We start from the raw sequence: 20,185 nt of genomic DNA, 5'->3' as shown, positions 1-20,185 counted from the left end.
CTACGAACTTATACGTAACTTTTGCGTATCGAAAGATTCACTGTCATTCTCTGTGACAAGCTTTGATCCTCATGCCGATCTTCCTACTTTCATTTGGTTACATTTTGCTGACGTTGTAGTTTAATTATATACTTGTACAAAAGCACCATATACCATCATTCGCGAATAGGCTCAGCGAGCTTCCGACTCTATCTGCCAGTCATTCCTTCACATTTTGAACAATAACGGTCTAACATTCGTCTCCTAGGATACACCTGAAGCTACGTCCACGTATAATGACTACTCCCCATTAATAATAATCGTCTGAGTGCTGCATCGTCACCTTTCCCTTCACAAATAACGTGTAGCGGATCGGGTTATGTGACACAAGATATCGAGCGTCACTGACAGAGGGTACCGAAGGTCACTGTTTTGTCAGGGATGGTGGAAGGGAAAACGACACTTCGTGGGTGGTGGAATTGGCTCAGTGGGTGAGGTGTGAGTGAAACATTGGTGGTTCCACTTACAGCCATTTATTGAGACATAGACCCTTTAAATAAACAGTGTTTTAACTCGCTCTTTGCCTCGCGGTAGCGGAGCGGCTGAGTCGTAGCATGCAGATTCCAGTGACCGCTGATGCGGCGACGGCTCGTGTTGCAGCGGCCGCTGGCGGCTTATTCTTCCATTCAGTTCAGTGCCCGTGACTCACTGCGACGCCGGCGCCGTCTTCTCATTGTGAATTCGCTCGTTGCCTTATTAACAAGCGGTTACGGCGTGGCGAGAAGTGCTTCGTCCTGGAATCGAATCAGCGACCCTCAGTTTCGGCGTCTTCTGGCGGAGTTCATCAACGTCTAGGTTCACAGGTGAGCCATTTGGTGAGACCGCAGTCTCTTCGTCCTTACCAGCCACCTGGATTAGTACCACACGAACTTCTTCCTGGCAACATCTGGGATGGCATCTTGTGCCTTGATCTATTGGCCCGGTACCAACATCTTCTTCTGTCGAGCAGCGTAGCGATTAAGTCGTTGTAGCGAAGTATTACGTCTGCTGGCTAACCATTGGTCCGTCCGTCCAGGCGACGTTTCTTCGCGTCTTCTTTTGTCCCCTCGCAGGACCTCACTCATGCCCGTTTGTCGGATGTATTTATTCGGTGGTTTCGCCAATGTTTCTAGGACGGCAACTGACTATTCGGTCGTTGATCTATACTTCTCACGTTGGGCAGAAACGTGACCAATGTCGACGCAGCTGCCAGCTGTCCTTGTACGACTGCTGCTGCTTCCGAATATTATGGCGTAAAGTGACAAAGTCTCTAAAAATGTTCATTTAACCTATAATAATTCTGTACGTATTTTTCTGATTTGAACAGCCAATAATAACACACAATTATTATACATGCCACAAACGTAATGTCACCATCCACAATGCTAACTGGTGTAACGGTATCAGCAATGTTACGCACTTTCGTCCTCCTTGGAGGGCGGTGAAGCAGATGTAGGCTTATCAGGGTGGCCATTCCGACCTCGTCGCCTGAGTTAGTGGCTTCGGTAGTAAGGAACAGGAGCAAATCCAGCAATGCCCATGTTGCAACCAGATTCATTTACTGGTCTCTTAAGTGTACAGAATTCTCCATGTCCAATGAACAGGGTGTGCCTCAAACTCACGGTACTTAGCGGCAGTACGTTGTCTGAATCCCGGTCACTGCTTTAAAAGATACAGCATATCTCGGGAGCGGAACGATCTCGTTTGGCAGGCAGGTCGAGGCAGGTCGGTGACAGGTGGCGCCGAGTCAGTGCTGGTGACGTAGCCATCCTTCACGACTGCACGGCGAGTAGGTTGTACCAACAGCCTGCCCAGCAGCGTCTTGTGGCGGAAGCAGTGTTATCTGTGAAGAGTACTGCGAACGCTAATGTCTGGTTGACGAAATCTGGCGACCACATTTGCCCAGCGGTTTGCTGACTAGTAAGTTTACAATTCGACCCCGGGCCCATCGGTTCCAGGAACAAAACCATATGGCAAGCGGCCTTACTGAACGATCCTGCTTGACGTTGAGAGCTATACCAGTGGATGACGAAGAGCCACAATACTTCTCCGGACTACACGGTGGTAGCCCAGTGTGTAGTGGTCGTTGAACTGATGCCCTCTGCTGCTGGGCGTGTGTTACTTACACACACCCTGATCCGGTATGTTTGCATGTAGACGCCTCGGGTGGCATATAATCACTATGTCGTAATACTGAAGTGTTGTCCTGGATTTTGGTAACACCGACAGTTGCTGAATGAGTGCTGGAACCAACGTACTGGGGTTGGACGAAGTAATGTAATGCTGAAATAGCTGCTTACTGCAATCCGCGGCAGTTATGAAGACACATGCAGTGACCTGGGAGAGCTTTTTAATGGCCACTACACCGAGAACAGAGTAGCCCTATTAACCCTGTACTACGCTCACCGTACAAAATTTAAAACTGCACACTGGTCTCGTTGGAACGCTACAGATGGTGTTAAAATGGCACCAGGCGGTCATGTAGCCACCCGCTACTGTACATGTCATGCAGTGAAGTGGCATATGCGAGTCAGATCCATGAAAGCAGCGCAGGAAGGTGAGTCGACACGGACATACGACAAAATGCTAGAAAAAGCTATCCTGCATGAACGTGCCCAGTGACCAGACCACGAACGAAACTGCCGGATTGTTTGGTGTATCAACGCACACTGTCCAGCGTACCACAAGTAGATAGTGTACCGCGAGCGGACGTAAAAACTTCATGACTACAGTGGCAGTAAAAATATCCTAACCGACAGAGAGTGGAGAAGAGTCTCACGTCTTGTCAATGAGAATCGGTTTCAAACCCTACAGGAGTTCTCGTTTACAGTGAAAACGGATCCAGATCCAAACGCTGATAAGGAAACTGAGTGTAATAGACATACGGAGTTGGGTACCTAGCAAAAGGCCTTTCTCACAACGGCACGTAAATCTGCACGTCTTCAGTTGGCCATAAAGACACTAACTGTACAGTAGCTGACTGGGGGAGCATAGTGTGGTCCGACGAGTCGCGATGTTTCCTTTTTTGAAGTGATGCAAGGTGTCGAGTAAATCGACTGCGCAATCAATGGTTTAAAACCAATGTGTGGAAAGTGTAGTTCAGGTCAGAGGTGGTTCCGTGATGTTTTGGGAGATGGTTTTCGTTTCTTGACTTGGATACATCGTTGAGGTTACCGTGAATATGAACTATTATGTTTATTTCAGGATTCTCCCTGAACAGTTGTTACCCTTTCTCCTAAACCTTCTTGTTGAGTATGTTCTGGACAATCCGGTTGTCTAAGAAGAGAACAACCGCGTTGACGGGGTTGTTCGTCTATATCCCTGGTATAACGAACGCTCAGTCAGTCCATCACATCTCGACTGGAGATGCACCATCGCACCCGATCTAAATGGTTCAAATGGCTCTGAGTACTATGGGACTTAACTTCTGAGGTCATCAGTCCCCTAGAACTTAGAAATACTTAAACCTAACTAACCAAAGGACATCACACACATCCATGCATGATGCAGGATTCGAACCTGCGACCGTAGCGGTCGCGCGGTTCCAGACTGTAGCGCCTAGAACCGCTCTGTCACTCCGGCCGGCGCACCCGATCTAATCTCATACAAAATGAAACGCAGCAGTCAAAATCCACGTAATTCGGTAGCTCGAAGGCATAGAATCATGAATGAGTGGCTTCAGATGTCTAGGGCGTACCTGAGGATACTTGTGGACTTTCGCCTTCCTCGACTAATCCCTTTGTGAAGGCTGGAGGCGGTGTTACACGGGAACGGCGTAATGCCTTCCTGAGGGTGGCTACTTTCTTGGACGGTGTGCTTATACAATAACACTGTACCACATTACAGATTAATAACCAAGAAACAATCACACGGAGTATCTTAATAGATATGCGACTGCATAGACGAACGTTTTAACGTTATATACAAGACGACTTTGTAACTCACCCCAAAGGTGTTTTATTTAGTTAAGTTCGCAACAGGGAAGTCTATATCAGGAATGTTATTGTCCTCAAACCATTGCTTCGTAGATACTGCTTTATGACAGGTTGCATTGTCATGCAGATATAAACAATCATTGTATCCGAACTGTTCTTCTACAGTACGCAGTACACAGCGCTGTAAAATGTGTTCATATCTGTACGCATTTCGCGACTGCTTCAGCGCAAGAAGGGGACCACACACTAACCACGGGAAAAAGACTAGTAACGTAACACCACCTACTCCTTGCTTCGCTATTGGCTCTACATATGATGGTAACGTTCTCCAAGCATTCGCCAAACCTAAACCTTTCCATCTGATTACCATAGGGTAAAGCGTGATTCATCACGCTATACCACTCGTTTACCGTCACGAGTTCTCGAGTGGCGTCGCTCTTTACTCCGCCAAAAGCGTCGCTTAGGACTAAGTACAGAAATGCGTGGTTCGTGAGGATCTGTTCGATCATTGTACTCCATTCTTTTCAGCTCCCTACGAACAGTCATTGTACTAGCTGGACTGCCAGCAGAATTTTGGAACTCGCGAATGATTCATCTCGCTGATTGTGCGATTTTTCTTACAACCACTTCCCGTAATGATCGACGGTTCCTGTCCGTAGGTTCATGAGGTGTGTGCGGTCTTGCTTTACATGGAGTTGGTCCTTCGCGTTACCACTTCACCATCAGCCTATTTTGGCAGCTTTAGAAAGATTGAAACGTCTCTCATGGACTTGTTACTCAGGTGACATCCAATGACTAGTCGCGTTCGAAGTCAATGAGCTTTACTGACCGATCCATTCTGCTGTCAGTGCTCCTCTACTGAGGACGCAATATTCCCTGTCACATTTTATACTGGTGGGTCAGCTTCTCGTGGTATCTATTGGTCCTTTCCGCATTACATAATGGTATCTGGGCGCTTTTGATCATGCAGTGCATCTTGCCTAAGGGACAGGAGAATAAAATATGATATATTTGGGGGCATGCCAAGTTATTTTGGCCCGCAAAGTAAAGTACTTGGCGCGATAGATTAAAATCAAGGCATCCCCCTCGGATGCCGCAAGTCTCCAGAGAACAGGGTCAAGCCATCCGAGCAAATTAAGCAGTACGGCATGCTGATCCTGCGAGAATAGCTGCTTTGGCACTGAGACGATAACGTCACGCTGGCACCAAGCCAATCGGCCAGAGGCGCAGAAGTACCGACACAGCAGGAAGTCACTGGTCCGCGGTGCGGACGACCTCATTACTTCATGCTCAGGCCGAGGTTTTGTTTCGATTTAAGTGAAAAAAAAAACAAATGCCGTAGCAAAGTGAGTGTTGACTAGACCCTATAAATATTTCACATTTTCAGCAAGAGGTCGCACTGTGGTGGCTTGCAGGTACTAGGAGGGACCTATGGCAGTAGTAGTCGTCGTGTCTACTGGTCTTTGAGTTCCGTGGATCTCCTCCTGCGGACTTAGAGCTGCTAGCCGCGACGCTGTACTCATGCAGAATCTAACGACAGAGACTTGGCACTTCGCAACCGGAATGTCTCTTAGTGACCTCTAGTTGGTGACTGGGGGCGTGCAACTGCTCATCCACTCTCACTTGTGCGAGAAAACTACTTGCTGCCTGCGTTGTTGACGTGGGCAGAATTTGCCGCTGAGGGCTGCTCCTTCTGCACCCAATCTATAAGTGTCAGTCAAATGTTTGCGGGGTTGTGTGGACAACATTCGTCATACTATTAGACGGAAAATAGTAATGAGCTGTAACATATAAAATAGGTCGCCATCTACCAAATTACTGATCTGAGCATGTGATGTTCACGCGCTCGGCTCTGTCGCTGGTTTATTTCTCCAGTTGTATTAGTTCCGTGTTAACAGTGATACACAGAACTATAGATACGATTACTGTTGAAGAGTTAGCCGATATGCATGTCCTGTATCGATTGAATGATTCCAGTACGAGAGCACAAAACCGACGGAATGTTGTGCTGTTCCCGCAGAGGCAGCAACCACGTGACAGTGCTTTCGCATCTCTACATAGGCGCCTATGAGAAAATGGATCCTTCCGTGTTAGAATGGTTGCATACTGAAGTCTTTATACTGTTGTGAATGTATTTTCACAGATATAAAGATAACTGGGGCAACAAACGAAATAAATCACTATTACATTATTAAGAGATGACGGATCTTTTACATCGAAATGCTCAGAAAATATCCCAGAAGAGCCTCCAAAATTTTGTCATTAGAGTTCCAGTTCATCCTGTATATACACTACTGACCATTTAAGTTGCTACACCACGAAGTTGACGTGCTTCAGAAGCGAAATTTAACCGACAGGAAGAAGATGCTGTGATATGCAAATGATTAGCGTTTCAGAGCATTCACGCAAGGTTGGCGCCGGTGGCGACACCTACAATGTGCTGATATGAGGAAAGTTTCCAACCAATTTCTCATACACAAACAGCAGTTGACCGGCGTTGCCTGGTGAAACGTTGTTGTGATGCCTCGGGTAAGGAGGAGAAATGCGTACCATCACGTTTCCGACTTTCATAAAGGCCGGATTGTAGCCTGCCGCGATTGCGGTTTATCGTATCGCGGCATTGCTGCTCGCGTTGGTCAAGATCCAATGACTGTTAGCAGCATATGGAATCGGTGGGTTCAGCAGGGTTATGCAGCAGGATGGACTATCAGCTCGGAGACCATGGCTGCGGTTACCCTTGACGCTCCATCACAGACAGGAGCGCCTGCGATGGTGTACTCGACGACGAACCTGGGGGACACGAACGGCAAAACGTCATTGTTTCGGATGAATCCAGGTTCTGTTTACAGCATCATGATGGTCGCATCCGTGTTTGGCGACACCGCAGTGAACGCACATTGGAAGCGTGTATTCGTCATTGCCATACTGGCGTACCACCCGGCGTGATGGTATGGGGCGCAGTTGGCTACACGTCTCGGTCACCTCTCCTTCGCATTGACGGCACTTTCAACAGTGGACGTTACATTTCAGGTGTGTTACGACCCGTGGCTCTACCCTTCATTCGATCCCTGCAAAATCCTACATTTCAGCAAGATAATGCACAACAGCATGTTGCAGGTCTTGTACGGGCCTTTCTGGATACAGAAAATGTTCGACTGCTGGCCTGATCAGCACATTCTCCAGATCTCTGACCAATTGAAAACGTCTGGTCAATGGTGGCCGAGCAACTGACTCGTCACAATACGCCAGTCACTACTCTTGATGAACTGTGGTATCGCGTTGAAGCTGCGTGGGCAGCTGTACCTGTACACGCCATCCAAGCTCTGTTTGAGTCAATGCCCAGGCGTATCAAGGCCGTTATTACGGCCAGAGGTGGTTGATCTGGGTACTGATTTCTCAGGATCGATGCACCCAAATTGCGTGAAAATGTAATCACATGTCAGTTCTAGTATAATATATTTGTCCAATGAATACCTGTTTATCATCTGCATTTCTTCTTGATGTAGCAATTTTAATGGCCAGTAGTGTAGATGTAGATGAAGAACATGCTTACTTTAGCTTGTTTAAATTGTCCATTTATATCCATTTTTAAAATTTTAGCGTTATGGTTCTGTTTCCTTAGAAAGTCATCTCGCATCCCTGCGTGCCCACTGGGCGTAGTTGGAACAACAATGAAGGTAGTACGTGGTTTGGTGTTCGCAGGTCACACGCGACAGGGCCTGAAGTGCAAAGTGTGCAAGGTGAACGTGCACGCCGACTGCCAGGAGCGCCTGGGCCGCTGCCAGCCCAAGTCGCGGCTGCTGCGCCGCCAGAAGTCCACGTCGGAGATCGAGACGCGCCACGCCGACCTGGTGGCCGGCAGCCCGCTGCCTCTGCCGCACGACCAGAGTGAGTACCCGCGTTGCGCCACTCGCCTAACACCTCCAGCACGAGCTGTGATTACCTTAACTGTTTTGTATCGTCATTCGCATCGTGCCACGACTACGATGCCGAACATTATGTTCCGTGTGCCTCCATCCGTCTCCACGCTAGTACGCCAGTCTTTTTGTGAGGTGTCTGTATTCCAATGGAAAACACTTTGGCCCGAAGCGTACCTATAGGGAACCAATTCTTTGACGTGTCCATCGGCACCAAACTTCTGACTAGAGCACAGAGGAGCGTAGAAGACGCTCTGTGAGAGTGGTCGTGACTTGCGGTTCTTCAGATGCTTCGAGATAATATAATAAAATGACGGTCAAAGTTTATCAGATCCGCAAAGACCTCCACGCGCACAAAAACTTGCGGTCCCACACACTGTGTTTGTATAGTCTCAAAATCCTCTTAATTACCGATCGCCTCAACACTAATGGTGTCCCTGTTTACCACAGTAGACCCAGCCTCGAACCCTTCTGAAGGCAACGCCAAGGACGCAGTTCCGTGAATTGTCTAACCTACGACGATTACTCCATCCATTCCACTAGCACCCTAAGGTGCAGTTTGATAACTTTCTGAAACAATTTCCAAGTCTACTGTCGTATTCCCCCCCTCAAATCCATCACATCACACCCACTGCTCTAAATGTAAGCTGAAACCACCTTTCACCAAACTTAAATTGATATTCCCCATCAATATATATTTCCTATTCTACCCAAACAACTCCCTGTGTCTCGTCCCGTCCACTGAAGATATAATCCATATTGCACCAACAATTCTCCAAAAATCGACGCTTTCGAGCGATCTCACATCCTTCAACAAACTACTCTGTCCGTCCACTCTATACTTTACCATAATGCAACCAACACGTTTACCACAACCGTTCATTCATTTACTCTTGTCTGGATATTCTTGCTCGATCCCATTTCCATCCAACTCTCCACATTATCTCCAACTGTACTGCTTCCACTCTCCACCATAAGCACAAATAGACTATGTTCCATTACGTCAACTGTCGCAATGCTTATTTGTCCATTCCTTCTCCCACTCACACTGTTCATCACCTCCTCAGCTATATCCCATGTTTCTCATTCCACAGTTCCACTCCCTTCTATTTTTGCGCGGTGCTAGTCTTCAGTCTCCAGAAAGACCACTTTCAGTAGAACGTCACCACATCTGACGTCAACACCCTCAGCAGCGTAACATCAAAGCTTCACCACTGCAGTCATTTATTGTCACATCAAGATTGTCTGATTCACAAAATAGGAATCCTTTAAACATTAATATTTTTATTTCCAATCCGATATATTCAAAATCCCTATGGGCGTTGTGTGAACGCCTTTTTGCTGTCGTACCATTATGACTGGAGAATGTTAGTGAGTAAGGAAAAAGTATGTTTATTCTGTAGACATGTAGTGTATAGCACTTCGGAAAAAATATATACTGTCAGTGGAGTTTATATGATTGGTTATCTTCTTTTATTTTCTTGCCTAGTTTTGTTTTGTTTGTGACTGTGGCTGTTATAGTAAGAAAATAAAAGAAGATATACAACGTTTTCAATGTACTAACACGAAAGAAGAGTTATGGGTTTGAGGAGTACACGGTCGTTCCTCGTGCACCTTGCGTATCTTCTCTCAACATCTTCAGATATACACTGCTGTTTCAGTCATGAAGTACCGTACTTTTTCTGCAGTGGACAAATGTCTAGAATAGGTTCCGCTGTCACCGGTAAGAACCCTGACCACTGACTCGATGCTCGCGGACCAATGAAATCGCGATCTGTGATCAACCGTCAAGTGTTTACATATGAGACACTGCCCCTTTGAAAGAGGACATAACCATTGCAAGGTATCTCCCACAATCTGCAGTAATATTGTTTAGCAAAATATACATGACAGGCTATTTATTATTATTTACGGTTATTTATAGACTCTGTCTTATATCAACGTGAAAATACCTTCGAACATTTTCTTGTAGCTGTTCCGTATAAAACGCAGTGCTCTATGCTCTTATCCTTGTCATCGATGTTTATTTTTACAAATGCTACAAATAGAAATTCAGTACCTGTACACACTTTAACTTAAAAAATTCATGATGTGCACTTCGTCTTCATCCCCCAAATAAACAGCTGAGGCAGCAGATTTTGATTAATGTGTCAGTATGTACATGTATACGTGTATATTTTGTGCATTATTGTCCATGGTAATTAGTGCTGGACTTTGCCATTTTGGTTCTTGTTGCCAGTTAAGGTGATTCTATACGTGATAGAGTTCCATGATTATGCAGATATATACTTTGCGGATGCTCAACGATTGTATTGTGAAGGCATGTGTCTGATGATGAAGCCATAAGATCTTCAAAATCGATCGTAGTAAATGAACATCATCAAATATATGTGTTTGGGATTAATTTAAAAAAAAGAGAATAAATAGTTATCCTACGTCCTACGCAACAGCTGACGTCGCCAATATCTGTACCAAAATGAGAGATGAAAGAAGGGACTATACTATCCATAACTGCCATACGCACAATTACTAACGTTGTGTTATTTATCCAAATCACAGATCCCACATTAACTGTCAATCTCTTTAAGTGACTAATCACTGACTGATGTGAAGTAGCAGCCACAGCATCAGCCCGAGGCAGCGAGAGAGACAATGTAAGTGACCTGGTTGGATTTATGCATAACTTACATCGCTTACTTCAGCTTCTGATGCACTCCTAGGACTTTTTTAACCATTAGTATAGCGTCCTTGGTTCCGAGCGATCATTAAATGTATAGAGTAGAATGCGTTTTACGCGACACAGGAAGGAGTGAACTAATGGTTAGACATGTCTACTATAACTGCCCTGTGAATCAGTGATTGGTGTGAGGGCACAGAAGTGTCATTGTTCTTCATTGAACAGTTTACACGCCAGCTAAAGCACGCGGCTACATATTCCGTTCTCCCGTCCACTTTTTGTTGCGTCGTATAGGAAATATTGAAGTGGTTCACTTGAAGATATGAGCATCCTACACGCACATAACTCCGAAGCTGATGACATTTCATTAACGGTTGGAGATACCAAAACGAGTTTTTCATCAAGTAATGAGACACAAATGTGCGGGTATTTTCTGTGTAATTAAAACTCGTACCTTTCCGACGGAGGCAAGATTGGAAAAGTGCACTTTCATCTCCGTTGTCCCAAAAGTTTTGTCTATTTGGCCTCACAAAAAATTTCTTGATCCACTTACACTGGACGTTCACCTGCTATATTAGTGCTTCCGTGTAGACATTAACGTAATTATGTCAGAAGCACAATATGAAAGAGTGCATAGTACCATTTGAAAAAGCTATAATCACATCACTATTCCGTTAAATAGTAATGTTCCTAGCATTATTCACACAACAAAGTACTTATCCGATTACTTACTGACATTCAATTTTTTATTTCGCTGTCTCGAAGTGGTCATGGCATGTTAAGAGATGCACGTTTTGTAAATGCGGTAAACTTCATGATTACGGAAGTAGAAGTTTCGTTGCTGGAAACTTGGATTCGAGCTGCCACTTTATAGCCTAGTCACTGTCATTCACTTTACATTGTAATCAGCTTTCGATATCTAAGATTGCCTCATAACTTTTTCAGCACATCTGGAATATCTCGGTGGCTACAGTTACAGCTCGTAATCCATTCTGCCAGGTGGCTTCCTTCACGAGACAGATTAATCTGCTACTAAGTGGCGCTTGCTTTATTGAGCAATGGCGTGTAGTCTCCTCAGAGTGGAACCACTTCGCGCTAAACAGTTCAGACTCTTTGCGCAGATCCAACAATCACTAGCGGCAGAGAGAATTTTCGTATACCCGCCAACTTGGCCTGATATGCATAATATGAATTTCAGTCTTACTCAGTAATATGGAAATCTAAAACGGGGTGAGAAACATCTGATTCATTTGGACTCAGCCTCTATTTTCCAAGTGAGTTCGGTCCTTTACAATAGTTTCGAGGTCGTAACAAGCAATTCTGACGACTCTGAAAATTTTAATAAGCCGTTTTTGAGATCTGTCGTCTAGTTTCCAGTTATCGACTGACGAGTTTTCTACGCACGACGTTATGACGTAATTTTCAAAAGATGTTCTCAAGATTTCTTCAGTTTCCTTTTGATCGTGACTGGTAAAACTGGCTGAATAACATTGGTCACTAAACCAAAATCGTGGTAAATTTATATGTCTTCATCGACAGTGTTCTTCAAGACTCTATCTAGCTGTGTGACTTTCATCGCAGTTGAGTACAGTGATTCTTATGAATTGTCGATTAATAAAGAGATTAATATTTGCACTGCTCTTTGATAATTATTTCTGTCGCACATTTGAAGTTATTTTTCAACTTTAATTATAAGAGTAGACTCGACTCTGGTTCAGAATCGATCAACATTCTGTGTATTACATCTTTGTATGATAAAAGTTTTTGTTTTATCTCAATGTATAGCAACACAATTCTTGCTTATCCTTCATATGATCCCTAAACAGTTAGTTTCCACAATATATTTTATGTATGTATACTGTAATTGTTCTTCATTTTTAGCTAACTTCGATACAAATATACAAGAAGACTGATTTAACTACATGTGTGCTAGTCATATAAAAGTTTTTCTTTTGTAGATTATGTGTAGTTTCGTCATGAACCCTCGTTTCTTTCTGCAGTTTTCCTTAAATAATTAATGTGGTACTTACAAAATAATCGAGAATGTATCTGTAATTTACAAACCCAGTTAATGACGTCAATCTTTTCCCAAGCACGCAGCATTCATATTTGATGGTACCAAATCTGTATGCATAAATTTTAGTTTTTAATCTTTCATTACAAGACAGGTGCCCGGTGATCGTCCTTTCGAAGACTGAAACTGATTGTTAATCAAGAGTATCCAGATATACAGCTGAGTGATTAAACAGAGACCTATAGGCGTACAGGGCGAAGGACGTAAGATGGGCCACCGCAAATATATCGAGGTGCGGTTTTAACAAGGTGGCGAATTTTATGACGTATGCAAGAAATTTCTACCGTTTATAACTGCCGAATTACCACTCTGTCTCCGTTTACTTTTATTTTTATTTTTTTAGTGGCACTGGAAAGTACGTGTAATACAGGCATGGTTCGTGCGTTTGTTATTATGACTGTGATATCTGGTGCACAAAATGCTACCCTGGAGCACTTTAACGTGGTATAAAGTGATTCCGGGCAAGTAACACCGCAAGTTCAATTTCATCTGGAGGTATCCCAGCACAGGCTCGCATTATACGGCTTTTCATGCAAACTTCCTCTTCTAATTTTCCAAAAAGATTGAAAGCCAGAGGTGTCAAGCCTGGTAAGCGTGTAAGCTGTTTTGTGTTTCCCAGAGACCTACCCAACAATCTCCAAATAATATTTCTAGAGGATCTGTTATAACGTTTGGGGAATGGGCCGAATATCCATCAGGTTGGAATCACATGGATTGCTTTATGACCAGTGGGATGTCTTCCAGTAGCTGTTGCAGCATTTAGAGCCTGTTAACAAAATGGAAACCACTTAGATGATTCTTGCTAATCCCGCACCACAAGTTGAAAACCAACGTTGTTGTTTATTCACTTCCCTCAGCCAGCGTGGTTTCCGGTTGACCAAAAGTCATATTGCGAAGACAGACAGGTTTGCAAACGATGCTTCATCCCCAAGAAAAATCATGCATGTAGGAATGCTGCGTCACTTTGCAGTTAAAATTACTTGCTTACGTCAGAAAATTGACCACACTATTCGCTATAACGTAGCAAAAGCCAGACCTTCATACATTTGAAGTTACCCGTTTTAGCTGCTTAAATTGCGCTATGCACAACCAGTGGAAACTATTACCGCCAGTATGACAAAAGGTTGGTCATAATATAATTTGTGGCTTACTCAAGAACTGCCTGTAACTGTATAATAATTGCGGTCAGTTATACTTGTGCGCTGCAACTGATCGTGTGTTACACGGAGAAATGCCTTTCACTACCGTGACATATGCATCATTTTTAATAACAGCGTTTGCTTTTTAAATTATAGATTGCAGCGATCAGTTCCTCTTTTTAAATTTTATTGTGCAGATCTAGATTTCGGCTACAAGCTAGCCATTCATTGAATTGAGTATTCTACAAACTGTGGATGAAGTCCGACCAACAGGCATTACATGCATTGAGCGAAAATAGTAGTGCATTGAGAATGGCTAGCTTCTAGCCGAAATCTAGATCTGCACAATAAAATTTAAAAAGGACGACTGATCGCTGCATTCTATAATTTACAAGTCAGTATAACAGTCTCTGAATGCAACAGCTTTCTAAATGGAAGGTAACATGATGAACAGCGTTTGCGCACTATTTCTCTCTAAATACACTCCTGGAAATTGAAATAAGAACACCGTGAATTCATTGTCCCAGAAATTGGAAACTTTATTGACACATTCCTGGTGTCAGATACATCACATGATCACACTGACAGAACCACAGGCACATAGACACAGGCAACAGAGCATGCACAATGTCGGCACTAGTACAGTGTATATCCACCTTTCGCAGCAATGCAGGCTGCTATTCTCCCATGGAGACGATTGTAGAGATGCTGGATGTAGTCCTGTGGAACGGCTTGCCATGCCATTTCCACCTGGCGCCTCAGATGGACCAGCGTTCGTGCTGGACGTGCAGACCGCGTGAGACGACGCTTCATCCAGTCCCAAACATGCTCAATGGGGGACAGATCTGGAGATCTTGCTGGCCAGGGTAGTTGACTTACACCTTCTAGAGCACGTTGGGTGGCACGGGATACATGCGGACGTGCATTGTCCTGTTGGAACAGCAAGTTCCCTTGCCGGTCTAGGAATGGTAGAACGATGGGTTCGATGACGGTTTGGATGTACCGTGCACTATTCAGTGTCCCCTCGACGATCACCAGAGGTGTAAGGCCAGTGTAGGAGATCACTCCCCACACCAGGATGCCGGGTGTTGGCCCTGTTTGCCTCGGTCGTATGCAGTCCTGATTGTGGCGCTCACCTGCACGGCGCCAAACACGCATACGACCATAATTGGCACCAAGGCAGAAGCGACTCTCATCGCTAAAGACGACACGTCTCCATTCGTCCCTCCATTCACGCCTGTCGCGACACCACTGGAGGCGGGCTGCACGATGTTGGGGCGTGAGCGGAAGACGGCCTAACGGTGTGCGGGACCGTGGGCCAGCTTCATGGAGACGGTTGCGAATGGTCCTCGCCGATACCCCAGGAGCAACAGTGACCCTAATTTGCTGGGAAGTGGCGGTGCGGTCCCCTACGGCACTGCGTAGGATCCTACAGTCTTGGCGTGCATCCGTGCGTCGCTGCGGTCCGGTCTCAGGTCGACGGGCACGTGCACCTTCCGCCGACCACTGGCGACAACATCGATGTACTGTGGAGACCTCACGCCCCACGTGTTGAGCAATTCGGCGGTACGTCCACCCGGCCTCCCGCATGCCCACTATACGCCCTCGCTCAAAGTCCGTCAACTGCACATACGGTTCACGTCCACGCTGTCGCGGCATGCTACCAGTGTTAAAGACTGCGATGGAGCTCCGTATGCCACGGCAATCTGGGTGACACTGAAGGCGGCGGTGCACATATGCTGCGCAGCTAGCGCCATTCGACGGCCAACACCGCGGTTCGTGGTGTGTCCGCTGTGCCGTGCGTGTGATCATTGCGTGTACAGCCCTCTCGCAGTGTCCAGAGCAAGTATGGTGGGTCTGACACACCGGTGTCAATGTGTTCTTATTTCAATTTCCAGGAGTGTATTTCTTCAAATGTGTTTAAAAACTCCAAAATACATAAAGTATGTGCGACTTTTACTGAAAGTAATTTAGTAGAGTGCCACCTGAAACTGCGTGGACTCGCCTACCGTTGAGTACTTCACGTGTGTTTTGAAGGACTTGATGATATAGGCGAAACTTCGAATGTGTCCGTATGCGGATTAAAACTACTCATTGAACATACCGCTGTATTCGTACAGGACTGTATTGAGGCTGATGTGACTATATCGAATTACCAGTTTTTGTCTCTTAAGCTCTCGGTGACCCATTGCAGGGAAATATAGCGTAGCTTCTTCTTAATTACTTCTATCAAATTCTCAACTTCCCATCATTTTGCTTGATCACTAGCGACTGTGATGACATGCTAAGCCCTGGTGGAAAAGGATTTGACATATGCAAGAAGTGTCGTGTGAAATAATGTGTTGAAAACAGCATAAAACTCTAACTTCTCAACACTAGATGAGCAGACTCGTTAAGAGATCAGAGGAAGGCAATGGGAAAGCACCTCCCATAGGATCTTACAGAGGACAGCACTGCTACCAATTAATGAACGATACTGAATATTCAGACTCACTGTTGTAGATTATCATTATCACCTGACTTAAATTTACAGTGATGTCTTTTGTTCTCTGCATTTTGTGGAACCTGAGTTTACATTTTGAACCAATTGGAGAGCGCTCAGGTAACTGATGTGTAAAAACACTTAAAAACTCCACTGCAGTCTGTCTCTGCCCCTCAGTTCGTATTTGGTGATCGTGCTGATCCCAACAACCTAGTGTGTAGGAATGAGCTACATCCATCTTACGATGTTTTAACGGAGAGTTAAGGTCTGCTGCAGTTGACACGTGCTACATATTTTATTTTATAAGTATCGACCATTGGACCTGCACTGACATTGTCACTGGTCACAAAAATATATTTGTCATTTAGCGAACTGGAATAGCTTACGATGGCTAACTCACCCTTGAAAATTAGGTAACCTGGGCTCGCTTGCTCGTTATATTGTGGTCGTCATTCTACTACTTGCTGCGGCGTCAAAGCGTAGGTGCGTACCAGAGTAGCCCCTACTTCTGGCTCTTTCCATGGTAATGTAAGTTCCTCTGATCTACCTGGCCGCTTAACTTCTGTTCAGGTCAATATGTTTCCCAGCACAGTGGGCAGCCCGGATTCGGTCACCGGTACCATCTATATTTCAGTGGTGGGAAGACGTTTACTTGATCTACCTAGCCGTGTGAAGACAGCTGTGCATCTACTTGAAGATGTGACGGCTTGAGATCTTAGCTGAATTTTTCTCTGGTCACTGCAGTGAAATCATCCAATGATGACTACTGGAAAGGAAGAAGCAGTAGCAGTGATGTGCTTACATGGGTTGTGCCATCGGCTGTCAGCGATCTACGAACTGAGTGGTTCTACGATGCATCACTAATTAATATAATGCTTTATATGCCAGTTATTCTCTACTGTAATTGGACTTCCAGATTGAAGTTCGATTGACCACTGTCAGTGTCAAATAGTCTGCGATAGAATTTATCTGTGTCTATGGCGTCAGCCACCCTCTTGTGAACCACTCTGTTCCTACTGCATTCCGTACAGTCTAACGCGATAGTTTTAGAAACGTTTTTTTCATCCCCTGACAGAATGTGTAAAAATAAAGAACCTCTTCAGATATATTCTCTTATCTAACGCAGTCACGGTACAGTTGTTTCTGTCTCTTGTCGGCCTTCTTTCTCTGCCTGTTGCAATACGTAAACGAAAGAGTATCACCTCGTTTAACCATAAGTCATTTCTCAATGTGTCACACCTTCCAGTGAAGTTAAAAACATTAATAGGAATAAGTTACAGAATCTGGGTGCAGTGATGGTTTGTTCCCGTCTTACTGGTGTAAGTATATTTCTAATCTGTTCATTAGTTAACTTACTATTTCTGTTTCTCTTTCAGTATGATGTGTAACTTCAAACTCCTCTCAGCACATCCACTGCTTCAGTTTCAGCTGTCAGACCCCGTATTACTCAACTGGAGAACATTATGATCGTTAAGGCAGCGGATAGATAGTGCAGTTCGTGTGTAAAACTGCCTGACCAAACGGAACGCTGGGTCTTAGACGGATGTGCGTGCCTCGTGGTGAGTTTACGTGTCACCCTTCTGCTGTCTAAAGATAACTGACCCGTTCGTGCATCATGGAACACGGACTAAATTGGTTGTCGGTCGCAGGACAACTATCAATACTGGAAGAGAAGGGCTACGTGGTCCGTAATGAAAGCTAGTTCTACACGCTTCAGAATGCTGAGAAGATAACAGTTATAGCCTGGGAATGCTAACGCACTCTGTGTACCATAAAGGAAAAACAGAAACTATGAACGAGGCTACGAGAGTTTTCAACGACCCTAAGGACTTGCTCGTTGCTGGATAATTACATATTCGCTTTCATTCTGCATAAAAAGGAGAAACATCTTCCGTCTACTGCTGAGTGAAATAGATTCTAAACGTCTAGATCGACAACTCAGACAGTGGCATTTGTTTCCTCGAGCAAATCAATATACCTATATCTAATCGCAAATAACTTCAGTTGCCTGGCAAACGAACCGAAAGCAAATTGTACAAGCTAGGGGCAACAAGGGTAGAGTGATAGATTACATTCATTTTTATGCAATAACGTCGCGTAATTTGGAATACTGCCGTGGCACATTGAAAACCTGAAATCTAGTAGCGCACACTGAAGTGAGCGGACGGGTCAGTAGACAACATTCTTTCATTGATTCGGTGACAGAGCTGTAACTTGTACGTCGACTACCACATCTGGACAGAGAAAGAGATAAGAGGCCAGCGAAACAGATAGAGAGGTTTACTATAAGCCTCCCTATCGCCAAAAAAGGTTACTACTGCTTTAATACACTCGTACTTTCGAAAACCTGTACGACATCGGTGATTTGCCAATAGTCCATTTTCTCGTAGGACGATAACTTGGCTTTGGTTTTCTATTGTGCCACTGTGGGTAATACCTGTTGCTGAACGATCAGTTTGACTGACGATCACACGGGAACCTGGTTTCAGTTCCCGGGGCTGGCAATTTTCAATAGTACGTGGACACATCCTGATGTGATAGCTAAAGTGCGAGGATAAAATTTTGCTGATATTGGAATGCTTGTTCTATAACTACTTCCACATAGAACTTTCAACGTCCAGTTGTTCCACGCACATCTCTGCAGGTGTTCACTGTTCTTCGTAAATTACCGAGTGGATGTTTGTCGCCTCTCTTATATATGAGAGCCCTCAATGTGTGCAACAAGACTGTCATATCTTCAGATAAAATCTTGTACCATTTCATCACACTGTTTCGTGTAACGCGAGGTTTTTCGCGGCTTGTTAGGTTCCTGAGCCGCGAGTGATCGTTGCGGCTTTCACTAATGGCGCTGGCAGTCTTTCCTCCAAAATGAGCACCACATTCTCAATGTGTGCTATGAAGCGCACGTTTGCTAAGTTTCACCTTGTCCTTTTATATGAGGAAACATAGCTTTCCTCGAGTAAATCAATATACCTATATCTAATCGCAAATAACTTCAGTTGCCTGGCAAATGAACCGAAAGCAAATTGTACATTTTTTATGGGAAGTGTCCTGAGAGGTGAGCCTCACACTTACGACGGTTTTCAATGACAAAGGACTAGTTTAAAGGTCAAAAGATCTTTTTCTTGACTGATGTAGACAGGATGCAGCGAGCAGAGGTAATAATCCCCACCCCAAAGGCTGAAAACGTTAGCCCCTTCTCCCATGTGCGGTGATACCATTACGGATAACTGCCGACTGAAAAGCAAATGCAACATAAACTTAAATTATCCCTACAGTCGACGTTGAAACCACATTATAAAGTAATAGATACGCATAATAGTATCTACTGCTACATTAGAAATAGTATTTTTTGCGAAAAACTTAAATTAAAAATGAAAATAACCCCGTTTGTGGCCGTTGCTTTTCCGCAACTGTTAATGCCGATATAGTATTTGCTCACAGCCAAACGACTTAGTCCAGTTTATGGCAAGGGAACTGCAATGGCGACAAAATGCACACACATTATGGTTTGGACGCATGCACAACAGTAGCAGTCTGATTTACTCTCGACGAAGAGAAGAGTTTTAAATCACTACCATCTTGGCCAGAGACTGGAAAGTCTTTTATACAGCTATGCCGCCGCAAAAGACTTCGTTCATGTATGTAAGAACGTGTTCTGAAGCACCTTGCGTCAGTAAAACTGCAGCTTAGGAATTAATTTTTCTGCTCTTACACTCAAGGATTCAAATAAAGAGCGTCACTCGAATGCCAGGCCGCAGTTGCTACATCGCTTTGTTTGATTGCAGAATGGCACGCATCGGAATTCTTGTCGAAATTGAAAAAGACGCATTTGGCTGAGCATGCAAGTGGAAATTGAAAAAGGAACACCGCGAAGGAGGAGTAAAAGGTTAGTCGCCTCTAGCACTCGTCGTCATATCGAGTTGAAGGGAGAGGGGAAGTG

At 44.6% G+C, this 20,185-nt stretch overlaps 1 protein-coding gene across 7 annotated transcripts in view; it reads left to right on the top strand.

Annotated features, from left to right (window-relative positions):
• LOC126297890 (uncharacterized) overlaps positions 1-20,185 on the top strand; it is a 2,130,251-nt gene that overhangs the window by 1,926,505 nt on the left and 183,561 nt on the right. For all 7 annotated transcript variants that reach the window (XM_049989191.1, XM_049989197.1, XM_049989196.1 and 4 more), the window contains one exon: positions 7,656-7,841. In XM_049989191.1, coding sequence (XP_049845148.1) covers positions 7,656-7,841 — 186 coding nt within the window. The remainder of the gene's footprint in view (positions 1-7,655; positions 7,842-20,185) is intronic.

The sequence above is a fragment of the Schistocerca gregaria genome, chromosome X (genome assembly GCF_023897955.1).
Source record: "Schistocerca gregaria isolate iqSchGreg1 chromosome X, iqSchGreg1.2, whole genome shotgun sequence".
NCBI classification, from domain to species: Eukaryota; Metazoa; Arthropoda; class Insecta; order Orthoptera; family Acrididae; genus Schistocerca; species Schistocerca gregaria.
Note: the sequence above shows the minus strand (reverse complement) of the source record. Positions and strands in the feature narration are given on the sequence as shown.